At 35.1% G+C, this 18,077-nt stretch overlaps 1 protein-coding gene across 1 annotated transcript; it reads right to left on the reverse strand.

Annotated features, from left to right (window-relative positions):
* Positions 1-3,373: 3,373 nt before the first annotated feature.
* On the reverse strand, positions 3,374-6,107 carry LOC116108646 (probable LRR receptor-like serine/threonine-protein kinase At3g47570). Its single transcript, XM_031394892.1, has 4 exons — positions 5,779-6,107; positions 5,315-5,434; positions 4,039-4,145; positions 3,374-3,786 (listed from the first exon to the last, which is right to left on the reverse strand). The coding sequence occupies exons 1-4, from the start codon at positions 6,105-6,107 to the stop codon at positions 3,374-3,376; spliced, it is 969 nt and encodes a 322-aa protein (XP_031250752.1).
* Positions 6,108-18,077: the final 11,970 nt, after the last annotated feature.

Consider the following 18,077-nt stretch of genomic DNA (forward strand, 5'->3'; position numbering starts at 1 on the left):
GGTATTAAATTAATTGATTGTTTGTATGGTTCCCTTAAGACATTATTTATTTTTGTATTAAAGAATTTCAATCGTAAGTGTTAATCCCAAAAAATCATTTGCACACCGTTTGGATCATATAGCGGTCTTCAAGCTTCTTTGTGACAACTCAGATAAAGAGCTTGTTTTGTGAAGGAAACTACCCCTCAATTGTTCTATCCTGTCTGCACTTTCACATAGTTGATAGAGATGGAATATGTAAGCCCTGAAGACTTAGATTGATGGTCGCGACCCTATGGAAGTATAAATCTCTTCTCTCGTTATTGGTTCCTTTTATACCCATTTTTCCAATATTAAATTCATATTTGTTTTCACATCCATCCTAGATGAGTCAACTACAAGCCAAGATTGGTGTGTTGCCAAGCAGATGAGTAATTTACACCTTTTTCTTTAATTACTTTATTTCCAGATTAATTTCAATTTTTATTTACTTTGCCGTGCGTTTCTAGTTCTGCTATGTTTGAGATGGGGAACACAAAGTCACTGCTGCTGTCTATGGCCCCAAGAGCTATCTCTCTCTCTCCCCCTCTGTCTTGTGTGTGTGTCGGTGTGAATAGGTCAAAAGTGATGCTCATTCTGTAAGCAATTTACTGTGTTTTTCAGTTTCAGAATGAGAGCCAGCAAATTACTGACCAAGCACTGGTAACATTCTCAGTAAAACTTCTAATGTCTTAATTTAAATAACTCTGATCTTCTGTATTTGTATGTTTCTCAGTGTGCTGTGAGTACAGCATGGCTAATTTTAGTACTGGAGATCATATGAGAAAACCGAAGGGTGACAGTTGAACATATTTTTTATAGTCTTTTCATATGTTTTAAAACTTAATTTACAAGTATTCCATCAGTATACAAATTGCTTACACGATTGAAATGGGTGGAAAGTGACTATAAAAAGAGTGAATTGTTACTCATGGAGGAATTGACATTTGTGTTTATTTTGGAACTTGTTAGCAATAAGTTTTAGAGCTTTTAGATGTATCTGGTGATTTGTTTGTGAACAATTACTTCGCTTTTTGTACATTACTCTCCTTCAGGTTTTTGTCTAAAATTCTGCTTTTCTTGTTTTTGACTGTCTCAGAGTATGGAGTTGGGTTCATGTGTTGTTCTTTATAAACATTGCTCTTTTGGTTTATATGAACAGTTGGGTTTCATTTATACAGCGTGTGGTTGCAAAGACTGAATGTTGTACTTTCTTGAAAGTTGTTTGACAACTTTCAATCACAAACCCTGGTTCACAGGGTGATCAAATTAAGATAGAAGGTGCTTGCATTATGCTACAGTGGTTTAAAAACCGTACCAGTTATTAGCATTTTTTATCTTTTTCAGATGGCATGAAATTAAGTTTCTGTGCTAGAATCTTTCCTCTTTCATATGTCTGTAATTGCTTAATCTCTTTTAGCCTGGTTTAGGCCAAAACCTTCTCTCTGGCTGTCATGTTAGATCTTTAGAATTTGGTACTGTTGATGAATGATTGATGTTGTGTTCTCTAGCTGATTGTAAAATAATTCAAACTAAAACAGAAACATACTTCTATTAATCACAATTAGTTGAACAAGATATATTGGTTCTGGTACTGGTTTCTTTTGACACACTTTGTCATTCTAGTTTCTGGCACAGTTTTGTAATGTTTTTGAAGTGTGGAATGTAATCTTAACTATTGACATTGTATCCTTTGTTTTTTGTACCGTTATTACCTCATCATTAAGGTTTATGCATATGATGATTATCAGAGGTTTCAAGTTTTTGGAAAAAAATTTCTTCCTAGAGCTCTCATTTCTGATGCTTTCCTGACACAGATGGATGCTAGTTACCAACCGGTACATTTGAAGATGTCATGCAACTTGCTACTGAAGCAAATTATATTCGAGCAGTAAAATTATTTTTTCTGTTCATAACTTTCCTTGTCCTTATTTGTAAATTTAGTTTGATTTTCATCTGGGACTATGTGTTTTAATAATTGCTATGGTATCCATATGTTTATTTGCTTCATTAATTCCCTAAACAAGATTTGATTATTATTGCGTGAATTTTTAGGATTATTGATTAGGATGTGGGCTGCTACTAGGTAGACTTCTAGCTACTTTCATTTTTCATTGTAAAAGGCTTGTGGATCTTTAATTAAGACCCCACTCCGGTCTGGTCATCAGTCCTTCGTTATGTGTGTTGGAAACTCAGAATTCTTCCACCAGTTCACACTTATCTACCTAACATAAATGTTCACTTAAAAGGGCTTTGCATTTGTAGATCCTTAATTGGGACCATACTTTAGTCCTCAGATTCCAGGGAAAGTGGTTCTAATCTCTCTATAAATATAATTGAAGGTTTTAGAACTAAATTTTGTGCCAATCAGGATTTTGTGAAACTCTTAAAGATGGATTGTACGGTTTATTTGAGTATGAATATGGAAACCTACGGAATTTTTAGACCCAATTGCTGTTTCAATTATGAGAAATCGCCTTGCAATGACTTGTATAAACTACCTCCTTTGAAAATGTTTGTCAAAAGCCAGACAGACACACACCACACCATCAATCAAGTTATGACACTAATTATTGGTTCATGATTGTTTGAATTGAATTTTCTTTTTTTGAGAAAGATAGTTCAGAATTTCAACTAAAATAAACGTTTCATTATAAGCTAAGGATCATTTTCAATTACAATTCTTCTTGTTATTTCAATTATATGATATTATGTATATATAAAATTATCACAAATCATAGCTTGATTATCAAACCACACTAACCTCATCATCATACATTTGAATTGATCTCTTCAGGGTGCACCCCATTTCAAAATCAAACTTTTATCTCCAAACAAATAAATTTTATATGTAGAATAATGCAGTAAACCTTCACTGCCTACGTTGTACGCCTGGTAAGCAATTTTGAGTGGCATGTTAATTAAACCAATCCACCTCATAAAACGAGGACTTGACTTACTTTATATTTATAACTTTATAAAAATTTCCTTGCCGTGTTATGTGACGAGAAATTCGTTTTACTGGTGCGGTTCATTCAAAGTTTGCATCCAAAATGGCCCCAATTGACTCTAAATTTATATTTCCACAATAAATTCTAATTCAAAGTCTTATCATTGCCGTATGTGATACTTATTTGAATCCAACAATGAAGCAGTACTGAAGCTGCTTATTTTAGACAAACTTTAATGTTGTAGGCTAAGATCGAAAATTGTTCTAGAATGAATATTATGTTGAAAAGATTATTTTATTATAGATAATCATTTATTTCAGAACTTGTAAAAAATAAATACATCCATTTATAACATATTGTAGTTGACATTGTTTAACAAACTTTATTCTGAAGTTTATAGGACATTAATTATAAAACGCAAGAAAATTACTCATATAGTTACAGTAGCCTCGACCCAGTCTGGAGTTTGTAGAAGTCTGTTCTTGATAGAATGCAGTTGAGCGTAACATCATCCATGTTCGTCCTTCCACTCGGCGACCTGAAGAGCAAGTGACTCCAATTCCAAATATCGAAATCAAGCCACTCCCGAACACTGTGACTTTCAAGCTTGTCTGTCCTTCTTCTATTTCCTGAAGAAGAACTGGATCCACTATTTCAATGACTCGTTCGAGGATAGCTGTCTTAACAAAATCATGAAGATTCATGTCACCATTAAACATCTCATCGGTCGGCCTCTTCCCTGTAAACATCTCCAATAAGAGTATTCCATAACTGTACACATCACCTTGAGTTGAAACCTCACTTCCCATGCTGTACTCTGCAATTGGAAATATTATATATTTGTACAAAGAACTTCTCTATAAATAATATAGTTTGTATAACCACATTTTTAAGGAATTTTTTACGAGGTAAAATGAAAAAAGAAATACATGAGTCATATGAATTTCAGAAATGATAAAATATAAAGTTCAAAGTATTTACCAGAGCAGCATAACCAACAGTTCCTCTTACACCAATGGAGCTTGTTTGATTACTTGAAAGCTTGGGTGCCCTCTGGAAGGAATCTTACCAATCCAGTCACCTACATGTGCTGTCAACTCATCGTCAAGAAGAACATTGCTTGGCTTGAGATCGCAATGAACCATTGGTGTTTGGCCATGGTATGAAGATAATCCACTGCACAAGCACCATTGATAGCAATATCAGTCTTGTAGAAAGTTTAGATTCCTCGCCGCCTCTTGTAAGACATCTGTAGTTACATTGGGATGCAACCACTCCTCCAAGCTTCCATTAACCATAAACTCATAGATCAAAGCCTTGAATCATTTCCTTGGAAATCAACACTTGCACAAGCGGTTATTATTTTGACAAGATTTCGATTCTGATACTTCTCAAGGCTTCACATTCAGCCAAGAACTCCTGGAAGCTCCTCGATGTTGAAGTTTAGAACTTTCACTGCCACTACCATTTCGTTATGGCTAGGATTCCCTTATACACATAACCAAAACTCCCCGAACCATCAAATTTTCTGAAGAGAACCCAGCAGTTGCTTTCAATAGATTCTCATAGGACACTTGCAGAAATGAAGCTACATGGTGATGCAGAAGAGGATTCTTTTCGTTCTTCTCCACCAGCGAATAATTATCAAACATAACATCATAGTCAACAATAAATTCCAACAACTATAGAATATCACTGTTTTGAAACAGACCGAGTTTGCTTTGATCCTTTGATGGGACACTCTGGATAATGTAACTCGGTTATGCCACCACAAAGTTTTATTGTTTCCCGAAAGTGAAATTGCACTTGCGTTGTTGAAGACTCCACCGATGGTACTTCACCCTCAAAGTCGTTGTCAGATAAATTTAGGTTCATCAAAAAGGAAAGTTCACTAAATATTTGGGTATTTGGCCAGACAGTTATTGATGAAAGATCAATATATCAATGCCTCTCAAGAAACTCAAGAGGATGGGATATTCCCTTCAAGAAATTACCATCCATGGCTAGTTGTCGCAACTAACGCAACTGCCTAAACTATCAGGAATTTTACCAGACAATTTGTTCTTATATAGCTAGAACAGCTAGATTTATTAAGTTACCAACATTTGAGGGCAAGGAACCAGTCAGTTGGTTTAGAGATAGATCAAGATAAATTGACAAAGATGAGAGACCAGTTACTTCAGGGGGTATAGTACCACTTAGATTGTTATGAGAGAGATCTAAATCTTCTAATTTGTGCTTCTCCCAAGGCTCGATGGAATGGTCCCCTGTAACTTGTTTCTGTCTAATCTAAGCCAACTTAACAATGTTAGATTGCCTAGAGAAGATGGTATATACCCAGAAACCTGTTCCCATGGACCTGCAAAATCTGTAGCTTCTGAAGATTCCCAATATTGCTGGGAATATGGCCGCGTGAATCGGTTCCTCCTAGCTCTAAAACCTCCAAGTTACAAGATTGCCACCTCCTGTTGGGTTTTTTCAAACATTTGATTGTTTTCAACTGATGTGGATGTGAGTTGGGTTGAAAAATTTCCTATAATGTCTGGCAACATACCTCCAAATCTTTGACTAATATCATTCCTCTAAGCTTGTAGCATTTTGCAAAGAATTGAGAAACTTCAAGTCATCTTCTTCCCCATGTCCTAATTGATTAGAAAAAATGTCAATGATTTGTAGTTTATGTAGGTTCTCCATGTGGCAACTTTCCACTAAATCTATTGTCTGAAATAGCAAGTATTGTTAGACTTGAGGCATTTGATATGAATGAGGAATGGTCCGGTCAATTGTTGGTAGCAACACTTAGTATTACAAGGCTAGGAAAGTGAAGCCTAAGTCTAAGGGAAGACTCCCTTTAAGTTGGTTCACCTCAAAATCGATTCCCTCAAGCGAAGTTATATTGTTGATTGAGGGAGGAATAGTACCTGATAGCTTATTTCCTCCAAACTCCATAACCTTGATCCTTTTCAACCGACCAAGTGTTGCTGGAATTCTTCCTTCAAATTGATTTATGCTTGCTGAAAGTATCTCAAGAGATGACATTGCCAAGGAATAGGCACTTCTCCTGTAGATTGTTGTTGAATACATAGAGTCCACGAGCTTTGATAAAGATCCAAGCTCCCCTGGAAGTTTCCCTACCATCTTATTATTGCCACCACTAAACCATTCAAGGTTGGCACAACCTGATAAGTTGTTAGGAATTTCCCCTCCGAATGAATTATTTTGTAGGTTTAAATATTGTAACCTAAACAAATAGCCAATCTCGTGAGGGATTTCATTGCGGAAGCTATTGTTCTTGAGATTCAAAACCCTAAGAAAACTCGATTCCAATAGACGGTAATAGAGACCCCTCCAATTTTGAATGAGGAAGGCGTAATATGGTCACCCTTTGGTGACGTCGACCACATACACCCTTCCATCGGCAAAAGTGTTGGAATCATTCCATGAGCTCAAACCTGATGAGGATCATGAGTTACTTTAGCCTTGAATTCAAAGTGCAGTCTATCAGTTTCATTCTTTTGAGCACAGAGCTGGTAGAAGCAACAGAACCATAAGGTAGCAGGCTTGACCAGAATAAAAGCAGCAGATAAAAGCTAATAGAGCAAAAAACTATTCGACTCAACATTGAACTATGAAATTAAGAAAACACTCTTGACAGATAGCTTCAAAGGCTAGGAACTTATAGGCACTCAGGAAACACAACCTTCACGTATACGTTGATAGAAAATTAAGATGCAAGTGAGTAGACTTCTTGCTACTACACCTCAACATTGTAAAAGGGGTTGTGGATCTTTAATTAGAACCACATTTAGTCTATATTTCATCCTTCAATCACGTTGCATGTGTAAAGGTCATTCTCCTACAATTTGCCATTACAAAGTAACATTTAGAATCAACTCTAATATGAAGATAAATGAGTCGGCTCTCATGCAAAAGACAAACTGATGTAGGATTGTTTTTCATTTATTTATTGTCATAAATATGGCTAATGTGTATGTGGAAAGTTGACTTGATGATTGGTTAATAAGGTGTTTTTTCCTTTGAACCTCTGCAGAACTTTCTTCTTCATCGTATTTTTTACTCCTGTCTCTAGCAAAAACAGGTCAAGTCTGATAACCCCATTTTCTCGATCACAAACATTCAGCCTTTTCCAAATTATCACAAACGTGTTAATTCAAGTCGTCTCCTTTGAAAATGTTGTCATAAGCCAGACTAACACTCACTGTCAACCAAACATATGACTCTAAAATAATAATATTAGAATGAGTAAATTTGAAAAATCAACTTAATAAAATACTCCATGATTATTATTATTATTATTATTATTATTATTCTTTTGAAAACTTTTATAGTACTGGAGATGTGAATATCTTCAAGAAAAACCACATAATGAGCAAAAGGTGAGTAGTTTTGGTTAATCATTCATGCAGAAGTGGAACAAAGTCTATTCAGTGGCATTAATTAATGCAATCAATTGCTGCATTTTCCGAATAACCATATTTTAGGCTAAAATATTGCAATCTGGTCAAAGCGGTTTTGTTTTTTCTTAATTTTAAGTGGAACAAAGTCTCATATAAGTCTTAGTCAAGGTAGTAAAAGGTATCCAGGCCCGTGATTTTCTTTGTCTAAAGGAATGACGAGCTTTAGTTCACAATTATTCTTCTTTCTTTACTAGTTTATGCATTCACACTTGCTCATAAAATATTTTTCGTCAATCCATTTTTCAAACACTTTCGAGTGCTTCGTGCTACGCACACGAAATTAGTCAATTTAGCAGTCCAGTTTTTAATTTCCTGTGGACCAACTCTCATATCCTTCTCAATCTAGGCATATAGTGAAGTTTCTTTTTTCAATTGTTGATTATAGGTGGAGTTCACTAGACTCTCCTTTCTCAGGAAATTGTATTGTGTAAGTTTCTGTATGAATTCAATCTTCATTTTTGCTAAATTAACTATCAACATGAAATTTTAGTAGGTTTGGGTAGATTTCTTATTTTTTGGTTCTGAGCAGCCAATTAAACATGTTCTTTTTTTTATTTTTTTCTGTGGACATTTCCTGTGTAAAACTAACAAGAATAATGGTTGATTCTTCAACAGCAACCTAGGCCAAAATAGTCCAATCCCAGAAATCCGTATATATATAGTTTTGAAATTCTTAATTTCTTATAAAAAATATCATAAAATATAATACGATTTTTTATTGTTCAGTGGATCTAATCATTGCAAATTTTACTTTAGGCGAAGACTTGCCTCATTGTACATGACTTTATGAATATATCTTGTCGTGTCTGTGGAAAATTTTGGTTTATTGTTCCAACTTCTAAGTTCATTCAAAGTTGGCAACGAATTAAATGGCCGTAATTGACTCAGTGAATGAGTTTTCTCATTAGGAGTTTCATTTTTATACAGTGTAAGCATTTATTTCTTGATGACTCATAAATGGATTTGTTTGCTTCCCTTGATTATTTGAATGACTTTGCATGAGTTGTATACTAATTCTCTTCATCCAAAAACAGTAATTTGTGGGGGGCGTGGATGGCACTTCACTATAGTTAAGTTGATAGGCAGTGTCTGGAATATTAACCAGTTTTATAGATCAATTTGCTAAATCATTAGGACCCTGAACATTGAATGGCATCTAAAAAATGAAGTTGTCCCACTATCCACTTATTTCCTGTTAGTGTGAAGCGCAAAAAAGATGTCGTTAACTTTTAGTGCACGCTGTCGTTTTACGCAGTTGCTACAAAGGAAAATCCTGACCATTGAAAGCATAAAGCATCTACAGGCCAGGTTCATCTCTCTTAAAAACAGAATGAAAGTAATACTTACGCTGTTGCAGACGGTTTTACGTATCTACTGGTTTTTTAGATCTTTTTGTACTCTGTTAGGGTCTGCTCTATATCTCATTGTTTGATTGTAATCTTGGGGTGGTTGGTTGTAATCACTTTTAAGGGTTGCATTTTCCCTTTGAGTCTTGAGGATCTGTTGTTAGAATTCTCATAGAAAGATTCAGGTTGTGTCGTGAGAGAGAGATTCGCATGTATAATGATTGGGTGTAAATCTTGGTTGTATTGGTGTTGGATTAATCTTTAGTTCAGTAAGCCCAAGTTTCTGGAGCTTAATGTGATGTAGCTTATCCGATATTGGATAAGTGAACCACGGTAAAATCCATGTTCTTGTTTCTTGATTCCTTTTACGTTTTGATTGTGTGTGTTATGTGTGGAATTGTGAAGTGGTTAGGTTGTTAGATTTGCATATTTTCTCTACAGTGGTATCAGAGCCATTAATTTAGGGTTTGTTGATTTTAGGGTTTACTGTTGAAATTAGGGCTTGATAAATTTTTGGGGTTTCTTGATTTCAAGATTCGGTGAAGTCTAGGGTTAGGAAATCTTTGAAACTTAGTCCCTATTCCTTGTGGTAACCACGAATCCAGTGAAACCCTTTATTTCTTCGATATGTCGGTCAAATTTACCAAACACCATTACTATCTGTTTCACATAATGGTACCACACGGGTTGAAATCACGCACTATGATGGCAAATTGATTTCAACACTGAAGAAGAAAATGAAGGCACTCCTATCATAAACAAAGTTGGCAGTCACCTGGGAGACCAGACCAAATGGCTGGAGGAAAAGCTGAACAAGAAAGCTAAATTGACGGGAAGTGTACAATCTTATCATCATGACACCTGGCCGACAACATGTTACGGAAGGTAGATGGTGTTGAGACACCGAAAACTATCTGGGGTAAGCTTGAACACTCTATGCAATTCAATCTGCTCATAATCTTGCTTATTTGAAAGTATACTGTTTCATATAAGAGGATGTGCTAGACCATAGAGAGAACCTAGATGAGTTCTTTTGAAAAGACCTTTGTACTCAAGGGCACTGATCAAGAACTCGGTGAGTCTTAACTAGCCATGATTCTTTTAAATTCCATTACCGGAGAATATCAGGTTGTCAAGAATGCTCTGCTTTACACAGGAATGTCCCTAGTCTAGACCTAATTGCATTAGGATTGAAGGTTAGAGAACTAGAGCTTAGGGTCCGAGAAGAAAACAATAGTAGTCTGTTGTAAAAGGAAAGGGAGATTCTAGGCAGTCTGGGGGTATCCCCAGTTTAATACTTGTTTAGAAATAAGAAGAAAAACAAGAACACTCATAGGGTAAAAGGAGAAACAAGGAATGTTTTCTCTGTAACAAGATTGTCACCTGAAGAAAAATTGCTATGAGTGGATCAGAAAACAAAACAGAGTATTACAGAGAGCAATTTGGCCTCTAGTAAATGATTTCCAGAATTAGAAGTCTTGATTGTATCTAGGTCTAAAAATCTAGATGAATGGGTATTAACTCTGGTGCTCATTCATATGAGCCCAATAAGTGGTTTCAGGAATTTGAGCTGGTGAACTAGATACAGTGTACATGGGTTAATAATGCCTACACGGTTCGGGGATTGGGAGTAAGTTTTAAGACTTGATAATGGTAAATCTGTCAAATTAACTAGGGTGAATATATACCAGAACTGAAAAGAACTTGCTCCTCCTAGGCACTTAGATGATCAGGTTGCTGCTATAAGGCTGAATATGGTTGCCTAAATCTGTATAAGAATAAGACCTTAGTTCTAAAAGGTGTCAAACGAATGGCCTCTACATCCTGTGTGGTAACTACTGTCAAATTATGTTAATTCTGCTCTATTCACTACTATCTTACTGTTACAAAAAATGGCACCTCAGAATGGGTCACATGGTCCAGAAGGACTCAACATTCTGAGCCAGCAAAGTTGTTTGGTAAGGAGTCTATTAGACTTTAAATTTTTTGTGAGACCTATCTATTAGGTGACACACATGGGTGAGTTTCTAGAAAGGACACCCCTGGCCACAAATGGTCTAGAATACCTTCATACTAATTCTTGGGGGCCTAAAAAAACCAAAACACATGGGGAAGCAGTTACTTTCTATCTATAGTTGATGATATAGTAGAAAAGTTTGGTTTTCTGCTTAGACCAAAGATGAGCTCTTGCTGGTTTAAAGTTGAAAGTATTAGTAAGAATCAAACTGATAAGAGAGTTAAAGCTCTCAGAACTAACAACGGCTTAGAATTCTGTAATAGTGAGTTTTACCAATTTTGTAGTGATCAAGGGATACTTAGACATAGACTGTATGAAGACCCACCAGAATGGAGTCGCTGAGAGATCAACAGGACCCTGTTAAAAGATTAAATGTCTATTGTTCACCTCAGGTTTACCAAATCTTCATGGGGAGAGGCCCTTAATACTGCAATTTACTTGGTTAATAGAGTCCCTCAAGTGCCATTAATTTCATATGCCCAGAAGAATAATGGACTAATAGGAAGCTTAACCTAGGTCACCTTAGAGCCTTTGGATGTGCTGCTTACACACACCAGTGAGGGAAAACTAGAACCTAGGTCTTTGAGATGTGTATTCTTGGGTTACCAAGAGGGACTAAAGGGTAACGGTTATGGAAAGAGAGGCACTAGTAAAGGTTATTATAAGCAAGGATGTAATCTTTAAACGAAAATCTATTTCCTTGTAAATCTCTAATAATCCTGCGTACCTCATTAGTGAGAGATAGCTAGATCAGTATAATGGGACACAATTGAGGGTGAGCAGGTCAGAGTTCAACTGAACTGAAAACCAAGAACAAACACCTGCCATCATATTTGGAACATGAATCAGAGGATGATCAAACGTGAAATCAGATCAGCCCCAACAGGAGTCATTGGCACAATATCACTCACCAGAACAGAACCAGGAAGAAATCAGACCTCCTGCAAGGTATCTTACACTGACTTAGTCTTTACTGCTCTGTTGCAGGTGTTGAAATCTAAAGACTGATCAGATAGCTATGATAAGCTATAAGGTCCAAAACAGGGATAAGTGGCAAGCTGCCATGGAAGAGGAGAGCACTCCTTGAAGGTAAATGGGACTTGGTCCCTAATACCCTATCCTAAAAAACCAGAAGCGCATTGACTGCAGATGGCTGTATAAGGTAAAGGAAGGTATGATTCCTACTAATCCCCCTAGGTTTAAAGCTAGGCTTGTAGCAAAAGCGATACCCAAAGGGAAGTGATTGATTTCAATGAAATCTTCTCCCTGTAGTCAATATAAAACTATTAGGATCATGCTATCTGTAGTTGCACATCAAAACCTAGAACTAGAATAGTTAATGTAAAAACTGCATTCCTACATGGTAACCTAGATGAAAAGATCTTCATGAAACAGCCTATGGATTTATTGATAGAAACTGCCCTGAACATGTTTGCCTGCTACATAAATCCTTGTATGGGCTTAACACAGCCCCTGGACAATGGTATAAAGGTTTGACACCTTCATTACCAGTACAGGATTAAAAAAAAGTGAGTGGTATGACAGTTGTTTCTACTATGATTTGAATGCTGGATGTCTTTGTATTACTGCTTTTGTGGATGACATGCTGCTGATTAGTAAATCAAAAACTAGAATAAATGACTTGAAGTCTAGCTGGATTCTGAGTTTGACATGAAGAACCTAGGATTGCTAAAAGGATCCAAGGATAGTCATTGACAGGAAAGAGAGGATTGTGACTAAAACTTCAGCAGTCCTCCACCTACTAACTGATACCAGATTTGGAATGTCGATTCCAGGCCAGTATCCATGCCTTTAGCAATCACTTTACTCTTAGTAAAACTCAATGTCCCAAGTCTGAAACTAAATTCATTAAAATGGAACTTATGCAATGTGATAGGATCAATCATTTAACACCGATTAGCACCAGGCCTGACTATCTTATTCCATTTCACTTGTTCGTCGTTTTATGTCAATCCAAGTATAGAACACTGGTCAGCATTGAAATGGTTACTGAAATATATTATAGTACAACATATGTTGGGTGGAATATAAGAAAGAGGAAATTCACTTGATCTTGTGGGATATGTAGACTCTGACTTTGCAGGAGACAATGACACAGAAAGTCTACCCCTCATACTACTTCACATTAGAAGAAATTGCTAAGTTGGAAGTCCCTTTCAACCCATTGTTGCCCTCTCCTCTACTAAGCAGATACATTGTTGTAGCAAATGTATTCAAAGAAGCATTATGGCTTAAGGAGATTCTCTGAGGTGGAGTGTTATAGATGGGAGATGACAATGTTTTTGGACAGCCAAAGTGCAATTCACCTGAGCAGGAACCCAGTCTACGTGAAAACGAAGCATATGGATGTGAGATACCATTTCGTAAGGTTTGGTGGCTAAAGAAATCATAAACCTGAAGAAGATACAACTGAGGACAATCCAGCTGACATGGGCACAAAGGTAGTAACTGTCACAAAGTTCAAACATTGTTTGAACCTGCTGTTTAAAAATAAGCAACGAACAACAAGCTGAGAAGGATTCTTGGGAGGTAGCTGCTCTAGAGAGAATTAGACTGACAGGATGGTTAGCTTCCTTTGTTTTTAGAGATTCAAGGTGGCGAATGTTAGTGTGAAGCGCAAAAAAACGATGTCATTGAACTTTTAGTGCAACACTGTCGTTTTACGCAGTTGGCTACAAGGAAAAATCCTAACCATTGAAAGATAAAGCATCTAACGGCCAAGTTCATCTCTCTTAAAAACAGAATGAAACACAATACTTACGCTCTACAGAACGAGTTCTACAATACTGGTTTTTAAATCTTTTTGTATTCGTTAGGGTCTCTTGGTATCTCATTGTTTGTATGTAATCTTGGGGGTGGTTGGTTGTATCACATTTAAGGTTGCGTTTCCCTTTGAGTCTTGAGGATCTATGTTTAGAATTCTCTAGGAAAGATTGCAGGTTGTCGTGAGAGAGAGATTCGCAGTGTATAAGTGATTGGGTGTAAATCTTGGTTGTATTGGTGTTGGATTAATCTTTAGTGCAATGAGCCCCAAGTTTCTGGAGCTCAACGTGGATATAGCTTATCCTATATTAGATAAGTGAACCACGGTAAAATCCATGTTCTTGTTTCTTGATTCCTTTTACAGTTTTGATTGTGTGTGTTGTGTGTGGAATTGTGAAGTGTTAGGTTGTTAGATTTGCAGATTATCTCTACATTTCCTTTTCAAAAAATTTAGTGGGGAATCCACTTCCAAGGCTTCGATAATCGATAATTGATCTTTGGACTATTCCATGGTAGGTATTAACGTCGTATCAGGTTAGGCAGAACAGTAAGTGAGAAAAAATAAATGGTTCTTGGTTGGTTTATATATGTGGAAATTACAAAAGAAGAAAACTCTGTCACTCTGAGATTTAATTATATGTTATGCATGCGGGTGTGTTCATTTCTAGTGTTATCATTTCACGGGTCCAGTAAAGCCAACACTTTGTTAAGAGATTCAGCTTCCTAAGTTTTCTACTCTGTACATGCTTATATTGAACTGATATCAACTCAACTTTACAGATTATGAAACCCCTTGAACCACGTGAAAATTAGTGGATGATTATTTGGTGAAAATTAGTGGCATGATTGGTGAGCGTAGGTAAGGGGTTGTTGCTTTGAAATGGAGTAAAATAACTGAGTTTTAATTTAATCCTTTGTTAAAACCTTTGAGATAATCTTTTGAGATTATGTGTTGCATGTTCAGTTCGGTTTTTGAAGTTAACGATTATGTTCTATGTTTTGTGGAGAGGGACTTTTCCCACTTTATGTTATGTGGAGCCTCACATGGGCTTAAATTCACAAAAAATAAATTCATGCCTTCTCACCTAGGCCTACAACCGAGCCAAGCTGTTCGTGAACAGTTCGAGCTTGGCTTGGCTGAAGTTTGTAATCAGCTCGGAAATCGGAATCTGTCGAATCGAACTCAAACTTGAACAGTTTGAGTAATGTTCGAATTGAGTGTCGAACATGGTAGTGTACTTGACTCGAAAGTTCGCGAATAGTTGAAAATTCGTGATTAGTTAACGAGTTTTCGAGCTCTCTTAGGCTCATGAATAGTTCAAGCTCGGCGGGACATTGAACGAGCTTTCAAGCTCTAAAGTTTGCGAACAGTTTAAAATTCGCAAGCCTTGACGAGCTTTCAAGTTACGAAGCTCGCGAATAGTAAGGTACATATTGATTATGTATATTAATTATATATTTATATATACTAATTACCCCTTCAAGATTATTTCAAAAACTTTGGTATTTATTTTAAAAAATTTACCCTCATTTTAAATAATACTGAAAAATACTTTTGATTTGTCTGAAAATTTTAAAAATTTCCATTAGTCCATTATATATTTATTCATTATAATTTATAAATATAGCAAATTATAATAATAGTACTTATTAGCTCCTTTAGCTATGTTACGTACATTAAGGAGAAAATAAATACATATATACGATGTACAATTGTACATATATGTTTAACACTCATTTCTTAAGTATATGTATATAAAAATTCTTACCCATGGTAACGAATTTGTAAAATAGATCTATTTATCATAATTCATAAAGAGATTTGTTATTCTTGATCTTGTTTCATCTTAATTGTTGAGTGGAATTTCACCCATAATCATAACTCGTCCACTGATTTTTAGACATCAATCAGGACTCAGTTAATTATTGAGTGCTCGATAAAAATATTAGACAATCAGGTCACACATTCATTTATATATATAATATTATAATATATATAATATAATATATATATATATATATATATATATAATATATATTTCCATAAATAGTAGCATAAATGGTTTTAATTTATTAATGTAAATCAAATTCGAACGTCAAATAATAATTTTAAAAATTGGGGTCTCTAAATTCTGAATTTTTTTTATGATATAATACATGTAGTTCTCATTTATCGTACAAATCATTGTAATTTGTGAGTTGTATAGTTTTTAAATGCATGTAACTATTTGCTCAGTTTATTAATTCACACTGAATGGATGAAAACTCGTGTTTGTCATTTCATTTGGTTTTTGGTGGATAAATGATGGGATCTTGCCATAATAGTATTTAATTGATGTAAATTGAGGGGCAAACCGATGAAGTTATTTTTTACCATTTGCAATTGCATGCAATTGCCTCCAGTTATACAGTCCTTTAGATTAGACAACTGATGAAATTTTGTTATTTTTGTGTTACTAGACATCTGATTTTGATATACTCATGAAGGAGCGGAATACACCGAATTTTACATGATGCAAGAATTTTACTTGTATAGTTGCGTAATTTGATCTGAAGGGCTGTTGAGCAATTTTCAACTTGTTTTTAATGTTGCTGGTACTGATTACATTGTTTTGTTAGTTTAATGATGCAATTGCAATTAGTTCTATAATTTGATTTTAAATTTGATCATGCATTTAGGAACTTTGGAGCTTATGGAAATTTGATTTTAAAACTGAATGTGAATAAACTGATGCAATTACAGCTTGAGATGAAATAAGAATTCGAGTAGTTATTTGAGCTCGAATCGAACTTTGATGCGAGAACAAATCCGAGCTCCTCCTCGACTCTAACATAGCTATGTACAACGAACACACTCGACACCTCATCAATTTATCGAACTCGATACAAACATGGTTTTCCTAGGCTCGACAAATTCGAACTCGACTCAAACTATATCAAATTTTCATGAACCGACCACAAACCGACGGTGTTCGGCTTAGCTCAACTCGTTTGTAGGCCTATTCTCACCACACTTCAACCATATATTTAATTATTTCAATGCATCAATTATTCTTTTTCTATATTATGTTTTAGTACACTATAAATATTTATTTTAACTACATTAATATACATCGATATTATATATTTAATAATTTTTACTACCTAATTTATATAGACTACAAGATTATACTAATAAATGAATATTGATTTGGGAGAAAGGTTTTTCAATTCTTGAATAAAATTTCAGTTGCACCATAAATTGTCACTTTAATTATTTTCGGTTCATGCTAATTATAATTATGTATGATTGATTTTCAAGAGATAAATGTAATTATAAGAGATATCTTTTATATAAAATTGTTTGGAGATTAAAATTGTTAATGCAAGTGTAAATTTGTCTCATAATCCTGTTATTAGATGTTATTATTAATCCAATTAAAATATTAGTTCCATAATTATATGAGGTCATATGTTTACTTGATTTTAGTCTTGTACGGCTCTTTTATTTATTTATTTTTTTTTTTTCCATTTTGGATTGTTTATTTTTATTGAAGTAACAAATTTGATGTGGAACTTAGATATCCCCATTTCTATCATCATTTTGCTAGATCTAAATTTCACTAAGGTTAATTTTTATTTATTGTATAAACTACAAAGAACTCATGAAGGAAAAATGTAAATGCGGAGGACTAGTCACGTCACAGAGTCATGGCCAGAATTTGCATCCTTATGTTTCAAGGATAGAAGATGGTGGTGGGCTGATGTGCGGCTGCTGTTACAAGGCTCGAGCCTTCCAGTCTCCCTCTTCAATACCTCCTCCACTCACTGAACAAGCCGCACATGAATTAACCTCTTACAAGTAATATTTCAGGCAAAATATTCCCAAAACTAATTCAATATATGTCTGTGTGTGTGGGTGTGAATGATATTAATATATGAAAATAATATAAATATGAGATTCTTTTACTTTCGATAATAAACTAGTAGATAAAATAAAGTTGGGCCGGTCAGGGTAAACCCTGTAATAAGAGTTCATCCAGTTTCAATGAGTAAATGGCATTTTTGCCCTTGAGATTTTGAAAACGTATTACTTTGGTCCAATAAAACTAAAGGAAAATAAACATTATCGAAGAATGCGCACAGATTCATACACCAAATGACGTGGTGCCATCCTGATTGTCGATATTATGAATTCTTTTTTTAGAAAACAGGATGGCGTCACATAATTCGGTCTTGAATTCGATGTGCATTCTTCGGTAACTGTAGCATTGCTCAAACTGAAAAGGTCATTGTAATCCTTGTCAACAGAGACTAGTGTGCTAATGCTTTCAAATTGAAATATCCATTTTACCCTCTTTTTTTTTACTGGGAGAATAATTATAGAATAAAAACATTAGAACTTTAGAGGTTAATAATAAAATTACAATGAAAATGAATAAAATTTATCAAAACTGAAACATTTTCACAACTAAAATTAAAGATTTAAAAAAAAAAAAAAAAT

Source organism: Pistacia vera, unplaced genomic scaffold, assembly GCF_008641045.1.
Source record: "Pistacia vera cultivar Batoury unplaced genomic scaffold, PisVer_v2 Contig567, whole genome shotgun sequence".
NCBI classification, from domain to species: Eukaryota; Viridiplantae; Streptophyta; class Magnoliopsida; order Sapindales; family Anacardiaceae; genus Pistacia; species Pistacia vera.